Here is a 24,911-nt window from a genome sequence, read left to right on the forward strand (position 1 = left end):
TCAGCATCCCCCATTTTTGCTGAGGACCTTTTGGGCTGGTCCATAAGGCTGCAGATTTTGTTTTGTTTTTCCCAGGTACAGTCCAGGAATAATCATTTTTCTAAAGATGATTTAGTTGATTTTTTTTAAATTACAAAAGCAAAGATATTGGTTCCAGGATTTCACTCCCTGGGTATTGTTGGCTACAGACCACCTCCACAGATAGAGCTGGGAGACAAAGGTGATATCAATATTGATGTAGACTAACCTGTGCATGGACACCCACATATTTACTGACTCTAAGATTAGTCCAGGTTGATACCTTTGATTCTAATCAAATCCCATTGTAGTCATTCTGGCTTTCCTTTTTTCTTGTTTGACCTTCATCATGATGCAGTGGGAAGGTTAATTCTCTTCTATAATATATTTCCTGATTTTTTTCAGGGTCAACATATTCCAAAATTATTTCACAATTGATAGACTGTAATCCTATACTAAAGAGGGAACAGTATTTATGTATACTTCTTGTTGCCTTTAGGCCTATCATGTCTAGTCACAGCACTGCTTTTTTTTTTTTTTAAAGATTTATTTATTTATTATATATGAATACACTGTAGCTGTCTTCAGACACACCAGAAGAGGGCATCAGATCTCATTACAGATGGTTGTGAGCCACCATGTGGTTGCTGGGATTTGAACTCAGGACCTCTGGAAGTGCAATCAGTGCTCTTAACCACTGAGCCATCTCTCCAGCCCACAGCACTGCTTTTTAATGTTTTAGTTAGGACTTTCCTTCCCATAGCCATTTCGTGTCCCTGTTAGTTATTTGCAAGATATTTAATTATAGCTGTATTCCTATTTGCTTCCCACATACATATACACCCTATGGATTAATTTTAATACATACACTAAATACTCTTTGTTGTATATAGCCCCATGGGTTTTGACAAGTGCAAAGAGTCATGTATCCATAGTCATGCTACAAAACATTTCCATAACCCCAAATACCCTTCCACTGTCCTTGCCTCTGGTGACTGTTTCTATCCTGTTATCTCTCCCAGTGTCATAGATGGATGGTCAAGGGCTCTGGTTTCTTTCATTAGCTTCTTCTCTATTGTTTTGTGAGTAGCATCGTCTGCATGGTCATTTTGTTTATCCCTTATCACATGCTCTGTGATCCTTGACTGTACCTCTAATGTTTGTTTTCATGAAATGCCCACTGGGTTGATGTTTGTTTGACTGCTCGTTGGGACTCTGAATTTGTGGCTTCTTTCAGCACAGCATACACCTCGATTCAGCTTATTTACTCTGGGTATCTGCTACAACCATCATCCTTTCAGATTCCAAGGAGGATGACGGTCACCTCTTAATTATCTGTGGTAAGATTGACAGAGAGACTATGAATAATTGACGTCTTTGCATAATCCACAAGTTTTATGATAGCGACTTCTTCTTCCCCCAAGTACTTAAAGGTAACAAAATTGACTCCTTTTAAGTTTTATATCCCTTCCCTTCCTTTCCTTATCCTCTGGTAGCAGCACTAATGAGTCCTCAGGTGGCTATAAAAATGGAAAGACAGAGAACAGGAGAGGCAGTGGCTGTGGGTAATCTACATAGTAGATGAAAAGCTCTGACTCCCGGAGAATTGATTGCAAGCTAGTAAACCAGACCAAGGAGGGATTATGAGTCTTTATATATGACCTTGGCACTGGATTGGTGTGTGTTGGATTCATTCGTGAGACTCCAAAATTGTGATTTAAAAGTATTTATTAATCATTCTTTAGCCCAGAAAACTTCTCACCTCATCTACCCAAAATAATTTCTAATACTTCCCCAGTGAGAAATATTAGCCTCCAGCTCCATTCCCATCTGTATGAGTGTCTTACTACAAACCTCAGGTAAATTGTGGCAGAGACTCTTAAGTATTAAAGCAGGAATTAGTACCTTCCATCCATGGATAGGCACCATGGATAGACTCTAGGGAATATGGGACCTACTAGAAGGTACTAATGTAAGCATACTTCCCAGGAGAGTGAAGGAGAACTTTAATACAACTTACAAAATGTAAAATTAACAGAATTAAGACCTGTAATCAGCAAGAGCACCTGTAGCCACTCTAACACCAACATTATAACTCTGGAGCCCCACTCTCCTGTCTCATACATTCTTAGGGCTCTTCTGTCAGGGTCCAGAGGCTTCACCACACTGCAAGTCTTTTGAAGGAAAGAGTTATACCTTATTATTCTTTCAGTTCTTAATACAGAACCTCTTATATAATAAACACTTGATAACTATTTCTTGAGTTGATTATTTTTAGGCAACTGATAGGACTTTCTAGTCTATTGACTCAACAACGACAACAAAAATCTGATTCCCTTGTGTTACTTATGAGGTAAATAATTTAATCAGCATGTAGAAATTCATAAAGTATTGTCATATATCAGATAATGAGCTGATAGATCACCTATATGCTAATGAGTATATGCAACATTTTTTTTCTAGTTGTTTTATGACCACAGCTTGAATCTTCCTTTCCTACTTGGCTACAGATTGTTGAACAATGAATCCGTTGCCTTCTCTGTTGACGACCTCAGGGAACATGAATTTGGCTGACTTTAAAGCTCATTAAACAGTATGAAATAGTGACAAAATGTTTTATTTCAGAGCGTTAAGTCTAAACTACAAAACTGTATTATATAGAATTGATACTATCCTGGTTTAGCTGACCTTTAAATTTCTATGGAAGAATTTTCTGAAACAAATATTATCAGTAATTTGTGTGTTTGGATTTTTATAAATGTATACTTGATCTGAGCTTTGAATTATTGTGCAATTCTGCCTCATCTAAAAAGTACCCAACAATTATAGCTCATGTGAATATCTGCTTAATACATCATGGGTATCATGAAAGTTGCTCATTCTTCTTCAGTATGCGTTGAACTGATATCCCTGATCCCTAGCCCTAGTGTAAGCAAGTAAATATTTGTCTATGAATTCTGAGAGTATTATACTTAAAATAACTAAATTAATTAAAGCATACATGTGTTAATACATTAATACTTAAATACACAACACTTGCAACCTAGGATCCTTCAGATTCAATTTGGATCACAGATCGCTTACATTTGGTCCACAGTCTATTATTTTCAAAGAAAATCTGAACAAAATTAGAATTCAAAACATTCTACAAAAGTAAGCCAATTTTGCTAACTTTATTTTCCCCATACTTTTGAAGCTGGTAGAAATAACTGGTTCATATAAATCTTAAAAACTTGCTGGAATTTCTACCACACTTTCATATTTTCTCAAAAATACTTCTAAAACTCTAGATTTACAGTTCTCTGGTATCATAAAATCTGGACTAATGTCCTTTCTCGTCTTTCACCTGTGAAAATGTTGCTGTTAGCCCACATGTGTTCAACAAAGCTGGCATTGAGTTGCTTTTCTGGGGCAAATGATGGATTTATGCTGCTCTGCCCACATATTCTTGGCGAGTGCCCTTTTGACCACTGGCATGCATTTGTAAAACTGTCTTGGACTGGGAATAGAGGCTGTGGTTATGGAGTCAGTCCAAGTTAACTGGTCCACACAAGGGAGTCAACCCATGACCTTGACCCCATTACCACAGTGTTCTAACCAATTGAGCTAAATAATCAAGGAATTGTTTCTTGGTGGGCTGATCTGATCAGATGGCATATAATAAGGGCCTGCCTGCAGACAAGGGTGAGATGTCAGTAAAGGAGACCTTAAGATAACGGGAAAGTTATCAACCATTCCCTTTAGGTTCCATGCTACAGTTGGCCCAGTAGGCAATCAATTGGACTTTGTCATTATAACTAAGTCTATTTCTGGGCAGTTAGGTTTTTTTTTTAAAGGACTTTGTGGAAAGTGTTCCTTTTCAAAGCTTCAGAATTCCAGGTTAATAATTGGTGGCATATGTACAAACCACTGTGAAACAAAGCTGAAAGAGAGGCCTTTGGAATGAATCAGAGAATTCAAGTCTTTGTTCTTCATTTGGTTCCAAATATCAGTGTGTCCTTAGGTGGGTCACTTGACTCTCTGAGCTTTTGGGAGATTAGATATACTATCAAGGATCCCTGCAGCTCTGGGAGGTTGTTTGTTTGTTTTGTTGTTTTTTTTTTACTAACTCCACAAAATTTTGAACCACTAAAAAATTTTTGCACACAAATCTCTGACACCTAAAATTTCAAGTATATTTTCACTGAGGCAGATAATTAAATAAACATGATTTTAAAAAGCATCTGTTGAAAATTTTCTATTTGAGGTGGTTGGAAAAATGGCCCAATAGTTAGGAGCTCTGACTGCTCTGGCAGAAGACCTGAGTTTGGTTCTTAGAATACACACAGTGGCTCATAACAGTCTGTAACTTCCTTTCCAGTGGATCTAACTCCCTCTCCCGGCCTAGAGAGGCACCAATCATGCATATGGTCATAGAGTCAAATGAATCTTTAAAATTTATTTGTGATATATAGTGATACCTGCAAAAAATCAATATAATATGTAGATTTCTCAAAGGAACCCAATATAAATCCAATACATATATACATATATAAACAAATAAGCCATACTTTTGTTTGTTGTATGCTGGGTCTTTAATGGCATTTTATATTTTGAGTTGCATATGAAATTACCTTAAACTTTTTATCTTATAAAACAGTCATTGTTTTTAGAGAGATTGGTGTTTCTTTTTGGAGTTAATGCTCATGTACCTCCTGTTCTGATTTGGGCTTCATGACTCTGGGCCATTTGGAAGCATTCTCCTCTTGTTAACTTGATACATTTATGAAACAAGTCTGCTCAGAATTCCACTACCAGATTGTACATTTTGCTGGTTGTTTCTCTGTTCCTTTTTCACTAATACTCTCAAATCTTACTTTTACAGAACTGAGATAATGGTTGGATTTATTGTTCTCTTATCCAAACTGACTCTTCCATCACTGAATTGACTGGATTAGAGAGCATCCATAGCTCAGTAGGACAGGTCCTAAACAGAGGTAGAATCAGTAGAAAATGAATGATGCCAGCTTAGTCACACTTGAAAAAAATATATTGGCTTGGCTTTCCAAATAACCTTCCAAAATGAGAAGCACAAATACCTTAGGCTCCCACAGAATCAAATATGACTAATGTTTGTGAATAAGATTAGCTATTGGAAGTCGATTTGATATTAGGTGAGGAAGTTTAGAAAGACTACAAACATGGGAGACCAGAAGCATTAAATCCAAAATTAATGATACAGGTTGTAGATATTCCACTTAACAGTTGTCCTTCCAGCCATCATCTGAGTGACCTTGCCAGTGTGTCCTGCACTGGCCATCAAGAGCCATTCAGAAACTAAGGCTAATGGAGTATAAAGTCCTCTGCTACCTGCATAAGCACATGGGTGGGCAAAAGTTGTGTTTCTTACTACCATCCTTTTATATGATAAGGTTATAAATAGGTCTGATGTTTTAAAAATAGACCCAGAGGTAAAGGATTGAAGGGATGGAAAGTAACCCATATTTTTTAAAAAGAATATGCTATAACCCCTTGGGATGTTTTACTCTCAGCTCAGACCTCTGGTTTACTTAATTACATGTTTTATTAGACTGGGAATTTCACCACAAATACATGCCATTTCTACCACAGCTTTCTTTTGTCATTCCCTGACCACACAGGCAGCCATTTTGTACTGTAGAACAACATCAGGAATCTGCAGGAATTATTCATCTGTGGTATTGAAGAAAGGAAAAATTAGCCATTGCTACAGGAAGGGGAGGGACAAGAAAAGACACTTACAAAGCAGAATAGTAGTTTCACAGTCTAGTGGACAAGCAAATAGAAGCCTGATGCTTGGGACAGACTATAAATCAATCTCTGGTTCTGCTGGCCAAATTGTAAATCATCACTGTGCTAAGCCACCAAGCATTTCCAGGCGAAAGCACACTTTTGTGATTGTGCATCATTTGCAATTCTTTGTGAAGTACTGGTGATTGCAAAACTTTGTCAGAAATGCAGTTCTCATTGTTATCTAGTCCTTGGTATAGATTCTTTAGTGATGTTACATGAGGGAGAACAGAAGTATATTCATTCTTATAAAATTAGAATCACATAGAAAATCTATTCCTATGGAAAATTATTGTTTGTGGCCTTCTGGACAAAAAGAAATATTATCGATCTCTTGATGAGCCTTCAGTCATTGCCATTCTGGACCACATTCCTTCATCATGGAACCTGGAGAATGCCCACAATACTTATTGTGCCAATTAATTAATGAATTATTTAATGTTTAGAATATTCACTCTTTATATCCCCTCATAGATACTAAATCTCTAAGCTCACAGTGAAACTATGGAAATTATGGAGACGAGTGTTTTGCAGACTTTAAAAACTGAATGGAAAGAGGCTGGAGAAATGGCTCAGTGGTTAAGAGCACTGGTTGTTCATCCAGAGGATTGGGATTCAATTCCCAACACTCATATGGTGTTTTGCAACCATCAGTAACTCTAGTTCCAAGGGATCTGACACCCTTTTCTGGCCTCAATGAAATGGTTTGCATGTGGTACACAGACATACATGCATGGAAATATTCAGACACATAAAATATAATTAAACTTTTTTAAAATGGGGATCTGGAGAGATGGCTCAGTGGTTAAAAGCACTGGCTGCTCTTCCAGAGGTTCTGAGTTCAATTCCCAGCAACCACATGGTGGCTCACAACCATCTGTAATAGGATCTTATGCCCTCTTCTGGTGTAGTTTTTTTACAAAATAAATGGGGAATCTTGTAGGCAACACAAATTTGGCATGTTTCCTGAGACTTACATCACTCCAGACCTAGAAGAGTCTAAATATTATGTAGAATCTCATTCAGAAATTCCAAATATAAATACTTTTTTTCTCTTAGTTGAGTCATAGTCAAGAATCAATTCCAATTTTTAGCTTACTAATAAGGGGCTTATAAAATATAAGAATAGATATAACTTTAAATCTAACATTAAAATCACAATTCATTGCTTTATAAACTAAGTTATGGCATTTAAAAAATTATCCCATTCTCCCAAAAGTCCCTTTCCTATGTACAGATAGTGGGTGTTTTGGGATCCTCATAAAGAAGGTGTGAAATCTAAAAATAAGTACAAGCTAGACAGCACAGTATCTGCCTCATGCCACACATACTTCTTTGAAACCTAAGATTGAGGGGACTCTAGTATTGCCAAAATCAAAAGCCACAGGTATTTGTGTGAGATTGGTTGTGAGTTATTTCTATAGACGATGTCTCTCACTTTAATCATCTTTAATGAGGGCTTTGGTTTTAAATTCATGCTACATTTTGGCCTACCATGTCTGAAATAGGAGTATTTGGAGAACAGGAAAGTTCTGGTCCTCATAACCTCTAACTTGCAGGGACTTTGTGCCCCCATGGTACAAAGATAGCCAGATAGTCACTACTTTTGGGAGATAAGCAACTGTTTGGCCCATCTTGTCTTGTTGAGGCTAAAGACATGGTATTTGTAGCCAGCTTGCTGTTATATCTAAAGTAAGTTAGGTAGAGAATTGTGGTTTCTGGGGATGTCTTTGACACTGAAAGCTTAAAGATTGGTTGGCTGAGTTAGGATGAGCCCTTCAATCCTTCTTTTGAAATAGGGAATGTGGAAAAAGGATATAAGTAAGGTCTTCCTTGGTAGCCTGACACCACCTTTTACTATGTGCACATTGCTCAGGAAGACAGTAGGAACCATGTTTACCTAATTCACTTACATTTCCTGCACCTTGTGGAAGAGCTGGCAAAAAGAGGCACTTACTCTTCATGTGTTGTTGGATGAAACAACAGAACTGTGTTTTCTTTGCTTCCAAACCCTTTAGGATTTTCTTATGAAAGACCAGCCCCATTCCTTGAGTAGCTCCTGTGTGAAGAGTGGTGACGTAGTGCCCTATTTTGTATATGGTGGTTCATATGAGCAAGAGCCTTCCTTCTCCACACATCCTTCTTGAATCCATTCTCCACCCAGTCCTGACTAAAGATAAATATACCTACACAAGCTTGCTTTGGTCAGCAAAACGTTATGGTCCCCATCAAGGAGTTAACTAGGACTTCTAATGAATGGTGATCTCTCAGAAAATAGCCACAGTAATTCTACAATATTCAAAATTGTCTTTTCTTCTCAGAAAAAAAGTAGCATTTTAAACGAAAGTTAAGGAGAGCTTTCACCCTTTAAGAAAACTTTCAAACTTAGTATCACTTATTACGATACAGCATAATCACTCTTCCCATTGTGTGAGGCTTTCTCCAGCTCTATCCTGCATTAATTACTTAGCTTCCTTTGTATTTATATAATAAATGTGAGACAAAAAATCTACATAATCTTAGATTTTTTTATGGCACAATGGAAAAGTTTCCCTCCTCCAGGATGGGGAAGGAAATCTGAAATGTTCTCATTGTCTTTTCAAAGAAGGTTTTATATATTAAAAGGAAGAGGGATATGAAAATTCTCACATGTGCCATGTAGAAGGTTTAGAAGATACAGAACATAAAAGAATATTAGATGAGCAATAGTTAACACTGTATGTTCTTAATTTTAAACTTCAGATAAATATGATTTCAGTTTTCATCCTAATGCACTAATTCTTTGTCATTCGACCAATTAATTCCATAGGCTAGAGAAAAGATGCTAATTTGGGCATCAAAGCAATAATTTCTTTTTGTTTAATCAGTTATAAAGTCAAGTTTTGCTCCCATTAGATTGGGTCTAGAGCCCATCACCAATTCTTTTTTATGTGAAGAAAAACTACCCTTCTTCTCTTAGCATCTGAAGATGGAGCAACAACATTCAGGAAGTTCTTTAAAAAGGTCTTTCATGAAGTCATAGTGAGCACACTCATACAAGTCACCTTCTTCAAACTGTCCATTTGTTCTTTGCTGCCAAGTTAGGCACTGTCGTCTTTTCCTTCTAACAAGAAATCATAGGCAAATTATATGCATGTTAATTTGTACTATTGACCTCTTGGTTGTGTTTACATTTGATATAAGGCTTACGGACAAAAGCCCTAGCTTCCATAAACCGTTGTAAGCATTCCTCCCAGAATTTAGGTTCTTTGACAAGAGTTAGCGTTTCTCTTCCCAGGCAGTTGGCTGAGCTGAGGAGCTGAGCCCACAGGCCTGTGTCTGGCAGCTTCACCGTCCTTTCCGTCTGCAGGATGAACCTTTGGTCAGAGTGCACTGCACTTGAACAGGTTGGGCCTGGGAAGGCTAGCATGGGTGAGAAACCACTGGCAGCTGGCAGAGAAAGGTTACAGATCAGGTAGGCTTGGCTTTCAAAACAGGTGTTCTTTCCTGAGTTTTGGGTTTGGCAAAGGAAGTAGAGAGAATGGAAGGGAGGCAGAAGAAGAGCATAATCACACACACATGAGAATAGAATATCTACTGTTGATTGACATCTGACTTCCTGACACATGGCGTGTTGGTTAGGGTTAAGGTTCAGGGAACAGGCTACCCGAGGAGTAATGGACTTACTCAAGTGATCTTCAGAGAAGCCCTGAGATCCAATTAAAAATTAGGAAAAGGAAGAAGACATCTGCACACTGCACTTTAAAATAAGTAAACATTTAATAAACAGAAAAGCCTTTCTAACTATTAAGAGAACATTAAAATGCAAAAAAGATCTATTTCTTTACTGCACTCCTTTAATGTTAAATGTATTTCCCAGAAATCATAAGTGTTTAGTCTGAGTCACTGAGGCTCCTGCCTACTATGTCTTGAAACCAGTGAGAGTGTATAAAAGCAATTAATCAAAGTTCACCACGCTCCTGAAGAGCATTTGCTTCTGGAAAGCACAGAGAAAGAGAACAGCTAAAGCCCAGGGTGGCAGTGACAGCTAATAAGCTTTGTAGAGTCCCTCGGTGAATCTGAAGATCAGACCTTATTAGTATCTTTATCTTTCTTGCTCATTCATTCATGCTCATTTTCATTTAATTTTAATTTCTGGCCACCTTCTTATAAATCTCTCTTTTTCTCCTTTTATTTAACCTTTAAGTACTGAGTTAATAATCTCGGAGTCTAGCTTGCATTCGTTACAAAACTGATCAGCAACAGTACTAACGTGCGGTTGACACGGCCCTTCACTGGTTCCTAGGAAGCAGCCTTCCCCAGGCTCAGGTTGCGTTTGTGTTCAGGAATGTTGGTTATTGGTGATATGTGTTTGCTTTGCTTCCCGAATCCTTTAGGATTTTCTTAATGTATTCAGTGTTTCCAAACACGTCGCCTTTTCTAGCCCCTCGAAATGGGGAAAGCAAATTAGCTCAAGGGTTCCCAGCATCTGAATGAAGCCCGAGCGAGCACTGAGAGAGCCTCTGCCCAGCAGCTGTCTGATCCACTTAGGCAGCGGTGGCGAAAGACCTCCCTGGTTTTTTAAGCCAAAAAATAAACATCAGCACGTTTGGGATCTGAAGATTCCCTGCTCTGGAATGAAAGGTTGCTGTGGTGCTCTCCTTTACTCCTACCCCATTTAACAGACACGCCCCTGAAGTGAGTGACACCTCAGAGAAAATGGAGCCCCTTAGCTTTGGGGTGGGACTTAGCCTTGAGGGTAGAAGTAAATGTATTCATGGACTTAAAAGCCTTTGTTGTTTTAACACAACTTGTCAACCTCTTAGAAACCTAAACTTACCTGAGAGGAATGTCCAAACATCTCTAGAATTAACATTTTGATTTCAAATCTTGATTTGAAGATTTCAATCCCCCTACTACCTTAAGATTAATAAAAGAGATGTGCTTGTGTACGAGCACGTAGGATCTCTATGAATGAGATCCTGTTGTCTCTACTTCCCCAATGCTGAGATTGTAAGCATGCTCCACCATACCTACCCGGGCGTGTATGTAGGTGTTGGGGATCCAAATTTAGGTTCCTGTGCTTGAATGGCAGGCACTTTAACAACTGAGCCATCTTCCCAACTCAAGAAAGATTTCAAGATTGTTTTTCATTAGTTATTAAAATATTAACCCAGTCAGCTTTTACTTGTGTTGACATTTTAGGAAACTAATCCCTACCTGTTTTTGCATGGCATCAACTAGACTAATAGACTTTAAATACAGTCTTTATGTTCTGAAAAGCATTCTGGTATTGATAGTATTTCACCTTCCTCCTCAGAGTCAGGGGAATTAGTAAGATATCTTAGTCTGCTTTTCATTGCTGTCACAAAAATACTCAAGGCTAGATAATTTCTAAAGTATGAGGTTTCTTTAGATTACAGTTTTGGAGAACCAAAGGCATGTCAATGGCATGGATTTGGTCTTATACTGTGCCATATCATGGAAAGAGAAATGGGAAGTGGTGTGAATATGGGGAGAAAGAGCAGATACAGTCTATTATCATGACAATTTGTTCAATCCCTTGAGGCCCATCCTTTCCACAAGAGACATAACCACTCTTAAAAAGGACTGTAGTCTGTTCATGAAATGATACATCAGTGTCCTAATTACCTTGCACTAGATAAACCACTTCTGAAGGATCCCACCAACTCTAAACACTAACACAGTGGGAAGTATGTCCCAGCATCTGAATCTTTGAGGGATAAACCATGTCCCATCGATAACCCCATCACAGTGGTATCTATCCATGGGAAGCCTAAATCAAATTCCAATATTTTCTTTTTAATCGGGATTGCCTTGTAACAAACAAAAGAATGAAGACTTTCATTATTCTTTTCATAATATTAACATAAAAATAGGTAATGACTCCTAGGTGGCCAAAACAATAGGGGTGGGGACTAATTGGTCAATTTTCACTGAATTTTTATCAGATTCATTAACTCTCCAGCACAATGGAAACTATGTGAGCTAAATGAGCTAAGACCTTTGTGACATAAATTTTAGAGGGAAGCAGTAGCTGAAGTGCACAAAACCATGTGAGATTATAATACATGGGCGTTCTCATCAGCATATACATATGCTAATTTAGAGCACATTTTGGAATACATCAGACAACAGAAACCTTTTATGGGTGGTGGATTTCAGAATAGACTATGGAGATAGTAGTCAAAGGCCTGTGAACTTCTTTGCCCCCATTCTTAGCTTGAGCTTTTTCAAACTGTGTAATTTATAAAATGAAGAGAAAATGTCATGCATAGTTTGAAAACAGCTAGTTATAGGGTAGAGGGACCGTTATCCAAATTCAGCAAACATAATGACTGTGAAGTTTGTGTTTTAAACACCTGACATTAATCCATGAGTTTCTAATTGTAATATGGATGACCAGCTTGTAGCCTTTTCTTAAACACCATTGGTGCCCACAAATAATCTCCTTATTGCAGCAGGAAAAAGCCAAGTATTTTTTGGCTCCTTTTGGGTTCATAATTGCATCTGACTGAGGACAAGAATGTCTGAATATTGTTCTTGGCTAATTTTCTTAGTCCTCATTTGGGAGTGCCACTATGGCTTGTGTGGTCAGTGGAAGCACAAGACAGTAACTGTATAAACTACTCAATAAATTCTAGGAGAAAAATTATGGACAGAACTTGTCAGTGTTAATACATGAATTAAATGAGAGAGGAGACATAGAGAGTACCAGGGTGAGAGCCATACCCACTGTGAACATAATCCATTGTTCAGGTGTGCAGAGTCTGGGAAGAATTTGAAAGTTTCCATTATCTAGAAGCCATGAGGAAAGAACTAGAGACAGAGATAACTATCAAAAACTATATTATAATCTTCACTATACAGGAAACAAGGTTCTAAGGGTTGTTCAGTGAGCTGTGTTGAAAAAGGGTAGCTATTTTCCTGACAGGTGATACTGGTTGGTCACTCCCTTTGCAAAGTAGAAGGCATGTCCAGGCTGTGATCCATAGACCACATCAGACCAGGATAGCTAGGAATGAGGACCAACCCACTGACAGCATCATGTCACCATGACAGAGTTAGGACTCTCCTGGGTATGATGTGGAGTGGTGCTCATGAACAGATGTGTGGATGTGTGGTTCTAACATTACCACAGTCTACTTTTCCACATGGATTTTTGGAAGTTCCCTATCCAGGCAAAATAGCAGCATTCATTAGGTCTCGCCATGTTATTTTCCTATGATTCTTTCTGATGTTTTCCTCTGTACTGTATAATTTATTTAAATTTCACCAAGGATTTATATTTTATGGATCAAAAACCTATTTCTCTCATACCCATTATGTCCTAACTGATAAATTACCTCTGAACACCTCTGCCTACTCATTCTTAACTCTGTAATCAAATCGATTTCTTCTTCAGCTGTTGCTTTTTGAGGCTCCTCCCTCATCCTAGGCCTCATCTTTCTGGGGCACTTTTATATTTCTGCTGTCTCCCCTTACCAAGAATGCTAATTCTCATGCACCAATGCGAGCAACAACATTGGGTATAACAGACAAAATAGAGTCAAGCCCACATGGCACTGATGGTTAAGGGACTGAATCAAATATGGTATGTGAGTATTATTTGACCTTTGTTTATTTTAAGTAGTTCTATTACATTTATCCATTTGTGTGTGCATGTGTATATGTATATAAGTATATTCTCAGATAAATAGAATTCTGCACTTGGGCATGTTCTAGCTGATCATCCCTATCAGCATCTCTCCTAACATCCTCTCTAACATCCATCACAGCTTTGGATTGTCCACTTTAACTTGCTTTATGAAAGCCCTCTCTCTTAGGATGCTATCTTCATGTGGTTAATGAGTGTTTTGTATCACAGACAGATATGAACCTGTATTAAATGTTTATAATAGTATTTCACACATAGTAGGTACATAATAAATATTTTACAGGAATAAGTAAAAGGAAAGAATGTAGAAAAGGGAGATGGAAGAAAAAAGAGGAAGAAAGAACAGGAAAGGAAAGAAAAGAAAAAAAGAAAAGGAAAGAAAGTAAGGGAGGGAGAGACTGAAGTCTTTCACAAAGCTGTTCCATGTAACCTCTAAAGAAATGAGCAGGGTCAGTTGTTTGAAGCAAACTTATTCATGAAAATGTAAATTTGAACAAAGAATATGTTGAAAGGTGATTTTTCCACTTTACAAAATGATCCATCATGGGATTCTTTAAACAGACTACCTGGGTACACATAAAATAAAATTTTATTGATCAAAACCATATGTGTGCTCAGAATTTTTCAGCTAAGAGTCTTTTATTCAAAGCCAGGCTAACCTATAAGCAGTTTCCTTGAGGCACCTGGCCTACAATGACCAACTCTTAGATTTCTAAGGCAGCAGATATAGAAGCTAGGAATGCAAGGGCTGTTCCAAAACCTCCATCATGCAAAGCAGCGATCCCAGCCAGTCCAGCACTTCATGACTCTTCTCACAAAATAGCTAAAGGGTAGATGAACATCACAAACTCTTCTTTCTGTGTCCCAGATAAGATTCTGTGAAATGGCCTCCCACAGGGATGCTGTGGAAAAGAAATAGCAAATTGATGCTTTCTTCCTCACTGGCTCAAGGCTTGCTGCTTCTTCTGTCACAGAAGACAAAGTCATGTGACTGCAGAGCTGGAAAGAGAAATCAGCATAGGTAAAATGCAGCTCACCTTGTGGGGTTTGGTTTCTTCATTTAGACAAGGTGGGACCTTATCAGGACCATTATTTCCTAATTCTGTCCCCAAGCCACCACTCCCCATCCACTGTGAATCACGGTGATCTACAACCCTTCACTCTCATGAGAGGATTGTTGCAGCTATGTCTGCCTTTTGTCTTGAGTAGAAGACTTAAAGAGAATGGACTTTAAATGAAATATTTAAAATTGTTGTGGAACTGGCTGATTTAATAGACAGTTCTTAATTTAAAAAAGAAAGACAGACTTTGCAGAAGTTAAAACTAACAGTAAAACATACTTGGTTGTGGTGGGAACCAAGCAGGCTATTATGAATTGCCAATTGAGTGAAATAGTTTAGATACCAAAGAAAAACTGTGCCTGGGGTGTGATGAGAACCAGGAAGTAAACAGGGACCAGGTTACTTTTACCCTTCAAACACAAGGCTGCTTTTATCTCAGAAAATGTGAAACCTCCAAATTTTTAATAAAATACAGGATGTGGGTGGAGGGGAGCAAGCTTATAGTTTTGGCAACATTCTGTTCTCATCGACTTGCCAAGGCATTTTTTCTACCCTCGCTCCCCAAAGTTTTGAATTTTTCTGTCCAAATGTTATTATATTCAATAGCATCTCGACAGAAGAATTCTTTATCTACCTGATGTACGAAGATACTAAGCTCTCTTGTGAATTCATTTAGAGTAAGAGTGATCCCTTAGCCTCTTCTGAGTACTGTCTAGAAAGCTACAGAATCTATTCATGGAAATCTTATTTAGATGTCTTCTGCTCTGTAGGTTACAGTGAGGTCTTGAATATATCAGCAATTCTGAATTACATAAAAAAGTTGACGTTCTTATATTTTTGTCTGCATTTTTTTTTTTGCTTAGTTTCCTAGCTACTTCTATAAATGATACCAGGTCATCCCTTCAGTGAAGAACAGGAATGAATTGAGAAATGGACCAGAATAGGAAGAAAGAGGGGGGATGAAAATATGGAGAATAAGTCAGTGGAGCGCTGAGCCACAAATGGGACATCTATTTCACACCACCTCCATAAGGTCAGGAAATATCATGGAAGAAGAGGCAGAACCATTTTAAGAGCCACTGAAGGCCTAAAATCAGCCATAGGCCTAAAATCAGCATTAGGCCTGTCATATATGTATACTAACACCAAGTCTTGGGTCTCTATGGAAAAACATTGAAACAGATGGCTATAAGCTAGTGTAAACAGGCAGCTTTCGTGGAAATTTACCAGCCTGAGTAGTCATAGACCTTGTAAATAGGTAGCCTTGGCAGACAATACCAACTTAGATAAGGACAAGTGAGTCATAGGCAGAGTCATAGTGACTTGTCCCCTGAACCTTCATCCAGCTGATACCCTGTTCTGAAAGCTATCTGTATTCCCCCTGAACACCCACGCTCCAGTGACATCCCCTTCCTCATGTCCTGCCTTTCTGTGTTTATTACCCCTGTGTGAATGAATTATGATTTGAAAAAATAAATAAATTATTTAAAAAAAAAAGAGCCACAGCTGGGCAAGACTGGAGTAAGACAGCATCTTCTGAGAATAACTGGACCACTGAGCTCATGCACTGACAGCAGTTATGGTTGCCTACATAAGACCTGAACAAAATCAAGACAGTCAATATTCTAGTGTGAGGAGGCAGGGCTCTGTAAGCCTGCACTTCTACCTGAGAACTTGAATCCATGGACAGCTGATGGCTTCTAGGGGAGAAACAGTTTTCTGTAAGTGTGGCTCCTGGTTGGTTGGCCACCCTCCAATGGATTGCCACCTATGAGTATATGAACAGCACAAGTTAGTATCAATGACTTATAAGAAAGTAAATGTGTAAGAGTAATTTTTATTTTCCTGAGTGATCATTCTCTCCGGGGCTTACTGCCCCGCTCTGCTAACCTAGCACTAGTCCTAGAAGCTTTTAGCCTCTGTACAGTCTTATCTAGGCCTAGAATGTTTTCAGCCTCTGAGACTTAACTGCTGAATAAGTTCATTCCTTCTAGTTCTTTCTGATCTCTAGCTGACTGATTCAACTCAGCTGTTCTTCAAGCTGACTGATTCAATCTAGCTTCTCTCAGTTTCTTACCAAATGGCTCTGCTTGGCCTCATACAAACTTTGGCAATAGTTCTAATCTTCTGACTCCTTCTCATTCTCTGGTTTGTTCTCTCTTCACCTGTGTCTAGCTTGTTTTCTCTGAGACAAGTCTCTGTAAAACTGTCCCAGTAAAACTCCCCCTGTAAAATCTGCCTCCTTCTTCTCTGTACTGCCCCTTATGTAGCTTCCTTTTTCCATCTCTTCTCTTGAAAGTTAGACATATCCTATTTTGTCAACTCTTTCTCTGATTTGTCACTTTGTCTGACACTCAACTAGACATCACTTTCAAACACGCATGCTTCCTTCTACAAACTAACTTTGTTTTCACTGTGATTAAAGGTATCTGCTAAGGGCTAAGACACACCACAGCTATAAACAGGGTTTTATTCCAGCAAATAACACAATCTCAGGGTTCATGGTGTAATTAAATATCGAAAGAGAGAGAGAGAGAGAGAGAGAGAGAGAGAGAGAGAGAGAGAGAGACTCTAGAGCTAACTAATTAAACTAAAGCTGACAATTGACCAAAGTCTCAGGAAGAACTGAACATGGAAAGAAAATTATGATAGTAGATGAGTGTGGCTACGGGGAGTTTGTGAGAAAAGACTGGTTAACTGAACTTGTAGGTTGAAAAGTAGGGAGAAGAACCAAGACTGTCTCTGCAGACTATGCCATGCTGGCAGCAGGCTTATTAACCTGAGCCATGAGCCTCCCAGCTGTGATCTTCCATTACTCTTTGTTTACAGCATTTTCCATGACTGAAACACACTCCAAGAGGAGTTCCAAAGAAGACAAACAAGAGCTCATTTTGTGAATTTTTTAAAAATTAATATTCTAGTTGGAGAGACTACAAGTCCACCTTCAAATTTTATGTCACATCTTCACATAAAGAGATTCTGTCAGGATCTCATTGTGTGTGTATCAGGAGGGCAGGGGAAGAAAGCTAACCCAAGCACAACAAAATTGTAAGATCCCCAAGTTGTAAATAGGTACATAGATGAATGGATAGATGGCTGGCTGGATGGCTGGATACATGAACAGATGGATAGACAGATGGACAACCAGACAGTCAGATACTATATGGGAGCTAAAGTAAATGGTTAAAATTTGCTACTATTTAATACAAGGGGAATAAATACTTAAAGGTTTAAGAAGAACCTATGTGCATTGTGGAGGGACTTTCCTCTTGATCACTTCATTCATGTCACCTGTCACATTAAGGACAGGATGGGTCCAGTAATAGTTCAGCCACAGCCTTATTTCATTTCGAATGTGCTGGTTTCATTTTTCTACATATGCTGAGGAAATGTGATGCTCTTGTAATGTACCATGGTTGCTGCTATGTACATTTAGCTACAGATGGAACAGATGTGCTAAACACACTAACATAGAACAAGTTGGGAATTGGAGGCTGTATTATAGAATAAATGTGACCTGGAAGAAAGAGAATAGCACACCATGTAGACACATTCTAATCCCAGGCCTGGACAGAACCAGTGGGAATTGTATGTCAGTGCACACCCCACTGTGCTCCATTTACCTTGGAGCTTTTGAGTCAAAGGAACACATTAAAATGAGACTTCAGTAAGGTCTTTTGTTACCTGTAATTACATAATCTCATGTATTTTTACCTTAAAATGGCAATGGACTACAGTTCTAGAGGGTCTCATTAGAAAATTGTTCAGTTTTTAGTCACAAATGAATGATAATCATTCTGTTTTTTAATTCCTCATTGAATTAATAGTCAAAATGATTCACTTTTAATCGCATAGTGTTATTCCTGATACAAAATAAGCATGTGAATAAAAAGAGGAAAGAAAGGAGAGAAAGGATTTAGCAACTGTGTTATTTTTCTGCTTTTGTAATCTTATTTGACTTCTGATGTATGCCGGTGTTCTTGTGTTATTTAGAATAAAGAATTGTAGCAGGTTAAGCACATGTCATCCGTATCTTACATTTGCTAAAAGAAAAGTCTGAATTGTGAACTTTGTCCTTGCCTTCTAGATTTGGAAAGAAGAAAGATGATAAGGTCGGGAAGGCTGAGCAGAAAGGTATGCAGAAGTCTGGGCACCCGGGAGAAGAAGAGCTGGAAAGAATGAAAGAAGAAAAGGAGAGGTAAAAAAAAACCCAGAGCCCTCTGTTTATGGACCACAGAATCTGTGTTTAAGTTACCAACTTCCACTAATCAACCAGAGGGATTTTAGTCTAAGAAGCATACCAGTGAACTGAGGCCTCTCTGACAAAGCAATCCACCTTGCCAGGGAACCTTCATCATATTTATGAGAAGAAATCATAGCCATGTCTTCATCTTGTCAGAACCTACAGTCCCATTATATGTCTTTTGGTTCTGACTCCTTCCGTGCACATTTTCCCACGGCTTAAAGAATGATATTTTTCCTCTGCTAATCCAAAGGTCATTTTGATATTGATGTTTAGACTCTCAAGTTCCCCTAGTCTGTTCCTCATTTTTGACAGCCTGCTACATGCCTTTCCTAATTATATTCTGCTAACTCCATTTGGTCATGTAATTTGAGTACATGTCCCCTGTCCTCCATTTTTCAAAAGCTACTGTCTTTTATTAGGCTATCAGCAAGCTGAAAACATGCTGCCCATCTGCAGAAGGGCTAGTTTCATCAACAACAGTAATGGCAGTTCGTGAGGGATGAGTGCTCCTGCTAGGGGAGCATCATGTTCCATCGGGACAAGAGGTCCTTCATACATCTTTGATGTAAACTCTGGCACTTCTCCCACATAAATGTGAAAATGTCTGATTTTAAAACATGCAATTGAATATTCCTATGTCTTCTGAAAATTCTTTACCTTCTGAACAAAATGAACCTCAGAGAAAGACTAAGATGAGACAGGGCTAGATCTAATTTTATGTATTTGTGATTTCTCAGGGAAAATCAAATGTATCTAATTTTTCACTTGTTAGCTAAGTTTATCCTTGTGGGTTTTGTATGTTTGTTTGTGTGTGTGTGTGTGTGTGTTTTAGTGTCCATTCTTATATCTTATCACTGTAGCATATGTACTCAAGAAAAATACATTTGTTCATTGTGTTTTCTAGCACACAGCAGTCTAAAGTATCTCTGGTTAACCTTTACCCCATCTTGTACACAATTTTAATTGAGAAGGCTGACTTTACCAATAAGAAGGGGAGATACTATTTAGCTCTTTCTCATTTCTGAGAAGTTGAAAGCTCTGCTTCCAGGGTCACCAGAAGAGTTAAAAGGAAATCAAGTGTTCTACATTGACATTGACTATTCACCTGACAGAGCTCCCCTAAAGACAAGAAAGGTTTACCTCATCATAGGCCAGGATGCAGAAATCCTGCAATGTAAATGTAATTCCAGCCCAGACTTCAGTGCATGCACTGGCAGAGACATCTGCACTGTGAGCCTGCATCATAGACCTTTGCAGGTCCCCTGACTTCATTTATTGAGACTGCCCCCATGCCTCATCTTTGGGAATCTGAGCTGTTTTCAAGAATGCAGACTGGACATTTTTTGCAGTTCATTGCTTGCTTGAGACAGGGGTAAAATCTCCCAGTAGCAAGTGGACTGTGTGCCAGCTAGAAAATTGATAACTCATAAAATAAGGTGGGCTGCCTTTAGCAAGAGTTCATTTCCTTTCTGGTTTTGCCTTTAGGAAGCAGGTGCCTGAGGGAGTTTTGTTCTTAAAAGCAAAGCTGTAAATTTGCCTCAGCTGACTATATAGGCTTCAGGTCCAATATTCTTAAAATATGTCTGGTGAAAATATTGAAAGGGCTGTACTATTAGCCGGCACTTAAGCAACCCTGCACACATGAACACATAAAACAGATCCAATATGAGTTTCCTTCAGACAACCATGTCTCAATCAGGTACTGAAGAAGAAGTTGATGGAGCTGATTTTAGGGTTAGGTGCTATAGAATTAATGGCCAAGGCATTTCAACACTCACAGATTGAGGACCATTGAGGGTGGAGATGGAGGCTGAACATGTGGTATTGTTCCCAACCCTGGAGTACTGCTTTTTTGGCTGTTCATCATCCATAGGAAACCAATTTACAGCTCTCATGGATCTCAGCAAGTGTGCCACTCTTTATGGAGAGTTACCATGGAGGAAAAATGAAAGTAGAAAATATTGATAAATGTTATTATTGTCCCATTTGGTTGATATAATCAAAATTTGTTTCCTTGAAATGAGTCTAACTATCTTATTGCTTACTAATTCTGTTTTTTTCATTAGCCATTTTCAAAGAAAAAAATGCCAGTAAATAAAGTACATAGTGTATAACATTAGAGATAGCAGTTATCAGAACCAATTTTTAAGCTTTCAGGAATTTTGTGAGCTGGTTTGGCCATTAGGTCTTTGAAATGAGTGCACCAATATTATAAATTACTTTTAAAATGGATTTTTTGAGAAGCCAGTTTACTAACATACTAATGAAAGTCTAAATCAACTTCCTTCATTGTATAACCAAAAAGATATTACCAAAATACAGACAGGAAAAAAATTAAAAATATATGGTTTAAACCATAAAATATGGCCTGTGGATCGTATCCAACTGATTCACTAGAAGGGTTTGCTGAAAATGAAAATCCGTGAGCCCTACCTCACTCTGAAGAATCTAAATCTTGGGAGCAGCCATCCTGGAATCATTGTTTATTCAATAGATAAATCGGAAGTGACACTTCAACTTCCTCAAACCTGAGAAACACTGTTTTGGAGGAATAGGATACAGCTAGAACATCAGGTCTTATTTTATGAAAAATGATACACAGAAATTTTTCCTATTAAGACAGAGTGGCCTAGACTACAAATACCATCACCTTCCTTCACGAGCCCTCTCTGAAGCATCCTACCTAGCTGATGTTCCATGACGTGTGAAGAGTCCTTCTCAGCGCACCCAGCCCAGGATGAGTCGTAGGCTCTAGAGCTGTAGTTCTCAACCTTCCTAATGCTATGGCCCTTTAATACAGTTCCTTGTGTTGTAGTGATCCCTAACCATTAAATTATTTCATTGCTACTTCATGACTGTAATTGTGATACTGTTGTGAATAATAATATAAATATCGGTGTTTCTGGTGGTCTTAGGGGGCCCCATGAAAGAGTCAGTCAATCCTCCAAAGGGTCATGACCCACAGGTTGAAAATCACTGCTCTAGAATTATCACCCTGTACCACAGGGGTTGAAAGAGGTCATAAACTCATGAAAAATATTTTGGGAAATATAAAATAAATAATTCTATAATAATCCCATGTCATTATTAATAGCTTTGTAATCTGCTTTCTGTACCTACTTATCCTTTGGAAACTTGATGCCCATGCTGCAGAGATAGCATAGTTCTATCCTCACATTGCAATACTTGAAGCATTGCAATACTTCTCTGTGCCATATGTGTTTTTTAAAACATGTCATCTTGATCACTGCTGGCTACTCTGTCTGATTAGTATACATATTTATTTGTCTTCTATTATCGAACAGTTATCTGCCTACTTTTTTTTTACTGTTCTAGATAGTACTTTGATTAGCATCATTAGGTACAAAGTCCTTATAGATTACCTCTTAAATTACACAATTCTTGTGGAAGCTTCAATGTCTTTATTCTATCTTTGTCTTGTTATTAATCTAACCTTTTGTTCTAAACTTCAAGATGGTATGATTCCCCTTCCACTTATTTGTCATGTTATTTTTCTTATTAGTCATATCTTTCTATAAATTAGCCACTAATTTCTGATATAGGAGTGATTAGTGCTGTATGTGAATACTTTACCTATAACTATACCATGAAAATGTTAACAAAACCATATAATAGGTAGAATAGCTCAGAGGAACACAGAGTTTGTAATGCAGTATCAATGGGAAGAGGAGGAAGTTTAGTATGCATAGAGACATTTCTGACTGTCGTTACTGCAAAAGGATGGGAGAGGAGGAGTTTTTACTGCCTTTTACTGGAGAGAAATCTCTAAACATCCTACAATCTAAAAGACTTTCTTCCCCTGCAAGAATAAATTATTCAATCCAAATGTCAGTAGTGCAGGGTTGAGACCCTTTCTAATCACAGGAATTTACTAAGTGTATGAGAAACTTCCCGAATATTAGTAATTAATTGAATTATCTCATAGTATCCTATAGATAATGCAGAGAAACAATAAGTTTGCCAGATGACATAACTCTTGAAGGATTACTAGTTGTGTGAGAAATTGTGCCTAAACATTACCAATGAACATTGCATCTATATAAGCATGCAAAAATAGTTTTTCTTGAACATTTATTTTAATGCTGTCCTGCTGAGGACTAACATTAGTGATGATCAGCCATGAGTAAAGAGCTTGAAGAGGTTGACAAGTGTATGTGCTGGCACAGGCATCTGGAACAATGGGGAGAATCAAACATAAAGAAGTTAATAGGAATAAATGTAAAGTCTTACATTTGGGCCCAGGAGTGAGCTGTACAAACACAGGATGTGGAAGGTTTGACTTAATACCGAATATATGAATTTTTTGCCTGATGGTTTTAGTTGAGGGTAAGTGTAGCATGAGTCAGCCTGGGGATGTGCCTGCCAAAACTTAATCCATTCTAGGCTGCATTACTAGAAGTTCATGTACAAAATGAAGAAACAATAATTCCTATTTTACACAGCTCACATCACACCTAGCCCAAGACTTTGTCTCACATAGAAAATGGGACATTCTACACTGCAGTCTGCATTTCTGAAAAGCACTGGAGGACCTGAGGAGGCTGAGCTGGGACTTTAGCTGGCTTCAGATACAAGAGACAATATATTTATTTACAACATCATTTTCATCCTATTTTACTTCAACTATTTGTCAACCTGTTAATTACTTACTTGAGGATACTAGTAGAGCATTATCTTAAGAGAAGCATTCTTTAGCTTAATAAAAAAGAAGCACCCCAAACATTAAAATGCACTATGAAACAGTGAGTTTGTTGACACTTGAAATGTCTAATAAGAAACCAATGACTAGATTTAGAAAAGATTAGTTCATCAAGTAAATATTAGAATTTTATTAACCTCAATCACTGATGTATTCCTTCCATGTCTTAATTATATGCACACATATTCAGATAAATAAAATATCAGTTCTTGCAAATGAAATACACCAAGCCATATACCAGCTAAAATAATTGCAAGCATCATTAATACTACATTTTCTTTATATGATCTCTAGGGTATCTTCCAGATGTTAGACTCTGAGAAATATCCAAGTACAGAAGAATTCACACTGAACTTCTAGAGCAAGCTCTCCTGAACTTGCCAAAGCACTGACTCATGTAGTGTATATAACACTCTCTTCTTGGTGTATGCAAAGCCAAGTTTTTCACTCATGATTGTGTAGTGGGATTTTCTCATCCCCTATTTGATTTCTTGAGTTTACGATGTGTCCCCTTTTGACCCAAGTCAAACGGTCCATGGCAGTGAAACCCTGCATTAAATAAACTCATCATTTTTGTTCATGCTTCAGTGAAATGGGCCATAATAAAACATTAGTTTCAAAGGTCTTTATTCACTGCTAGATGATGAACTCAATATAATATGCAAAGATTATTTGTCCTGACTAAATTAAATTAGCATTTCCCACACATTCAGATTATGTAAATTAGTATCATGAACTGACAGCAAGACTATTTTAACATGTCATTAATTTAGTTGTTTAATTCCAAGAACTAAGTGTATAATCTTTTCCAAAGTATGAATTTTTAAAAGTCTTAGGCCTGTAATGTACTTAAATACTTGTCTTCTTAGTACCTTCTCAAGACAGGTAGAGAAAGGTGAGAGAAAAATACCCCCCCCACACACACCCACTCTTTACTTATGATTATTATATTGGCTGACATATCTCCATTGACACCAAAGACTGATTTCCATTAAAGCCCCCATATTATGGATTGACCCAGAAATGAAAATTCACTAAATACAACCTCTTACTGAAACTGAAACAAAAAAAAATGTTAGTAACATAAAATTTAGTTATTCCAAGACCCTCCATCCCACTTATACCACAGCAAGGTTTGCTTTGCAGAGAGACCATTTGTCACATTAACTAAACATCACATGTGTGGATCATATTAAAACCTGAGTGGGTAACTGAAGACACTGGGGGACCACAATGTGTCCAGCTTCAGCACTGAGAAGCCTGAAAACATATGGGACTCGTTCTCAGCAACAGACCTGGACAGAATGCCAGTGAGGGGGAAGCTAAGATTGAGTAAAATTAATCCGTCTCGGTGTCTGAATTCAAGATTCTTGGTTTTCTTTCCTTTCAGAATGCCTTCCA

The 24,911-nt window shown here is 38.0% G+C and overlaps 1 protein-coding gene across 1 annotated transcript in view; it reads left to right on the top strand.

Annotated features, from left to right (window-relative positions):
- Positions 1 to 24,911, top strand: part of Pard3b (par-3 family cell polarity regulator beta) — a 951,194-nt gene that overhangs the window by 737,568 nt on the left and 188,715 nt on the right. Inside the window, exon 20 of the mRNA XM_028765737.1 lies at positions 18,632 to 18,742. Coding sequence (XP_028621570.1) covers positions 18,632 to 18,742 — 111 coding nt within the window. The remainder of the gene's footprint in view (positions 1 to 18,631; positions 18,743 to 24,911) is intronic.

Source organism: Grammomys surdaster, unplaced genomic scaffold (genome assembly GCF_004785775.1).
Source record: "Grammomys surdaster isolate TR1022 unplaced genomic scaffold, NIH_TR_1.0 165, whole genome shotgun sequence".
Classification (NCBI taxonomy): domain Eukaryota; kingdom Metazoa; phylum Chordata; class Mammalia; order Rodentia; family Muridae; genus Grammomys; species Grammomys surdaster.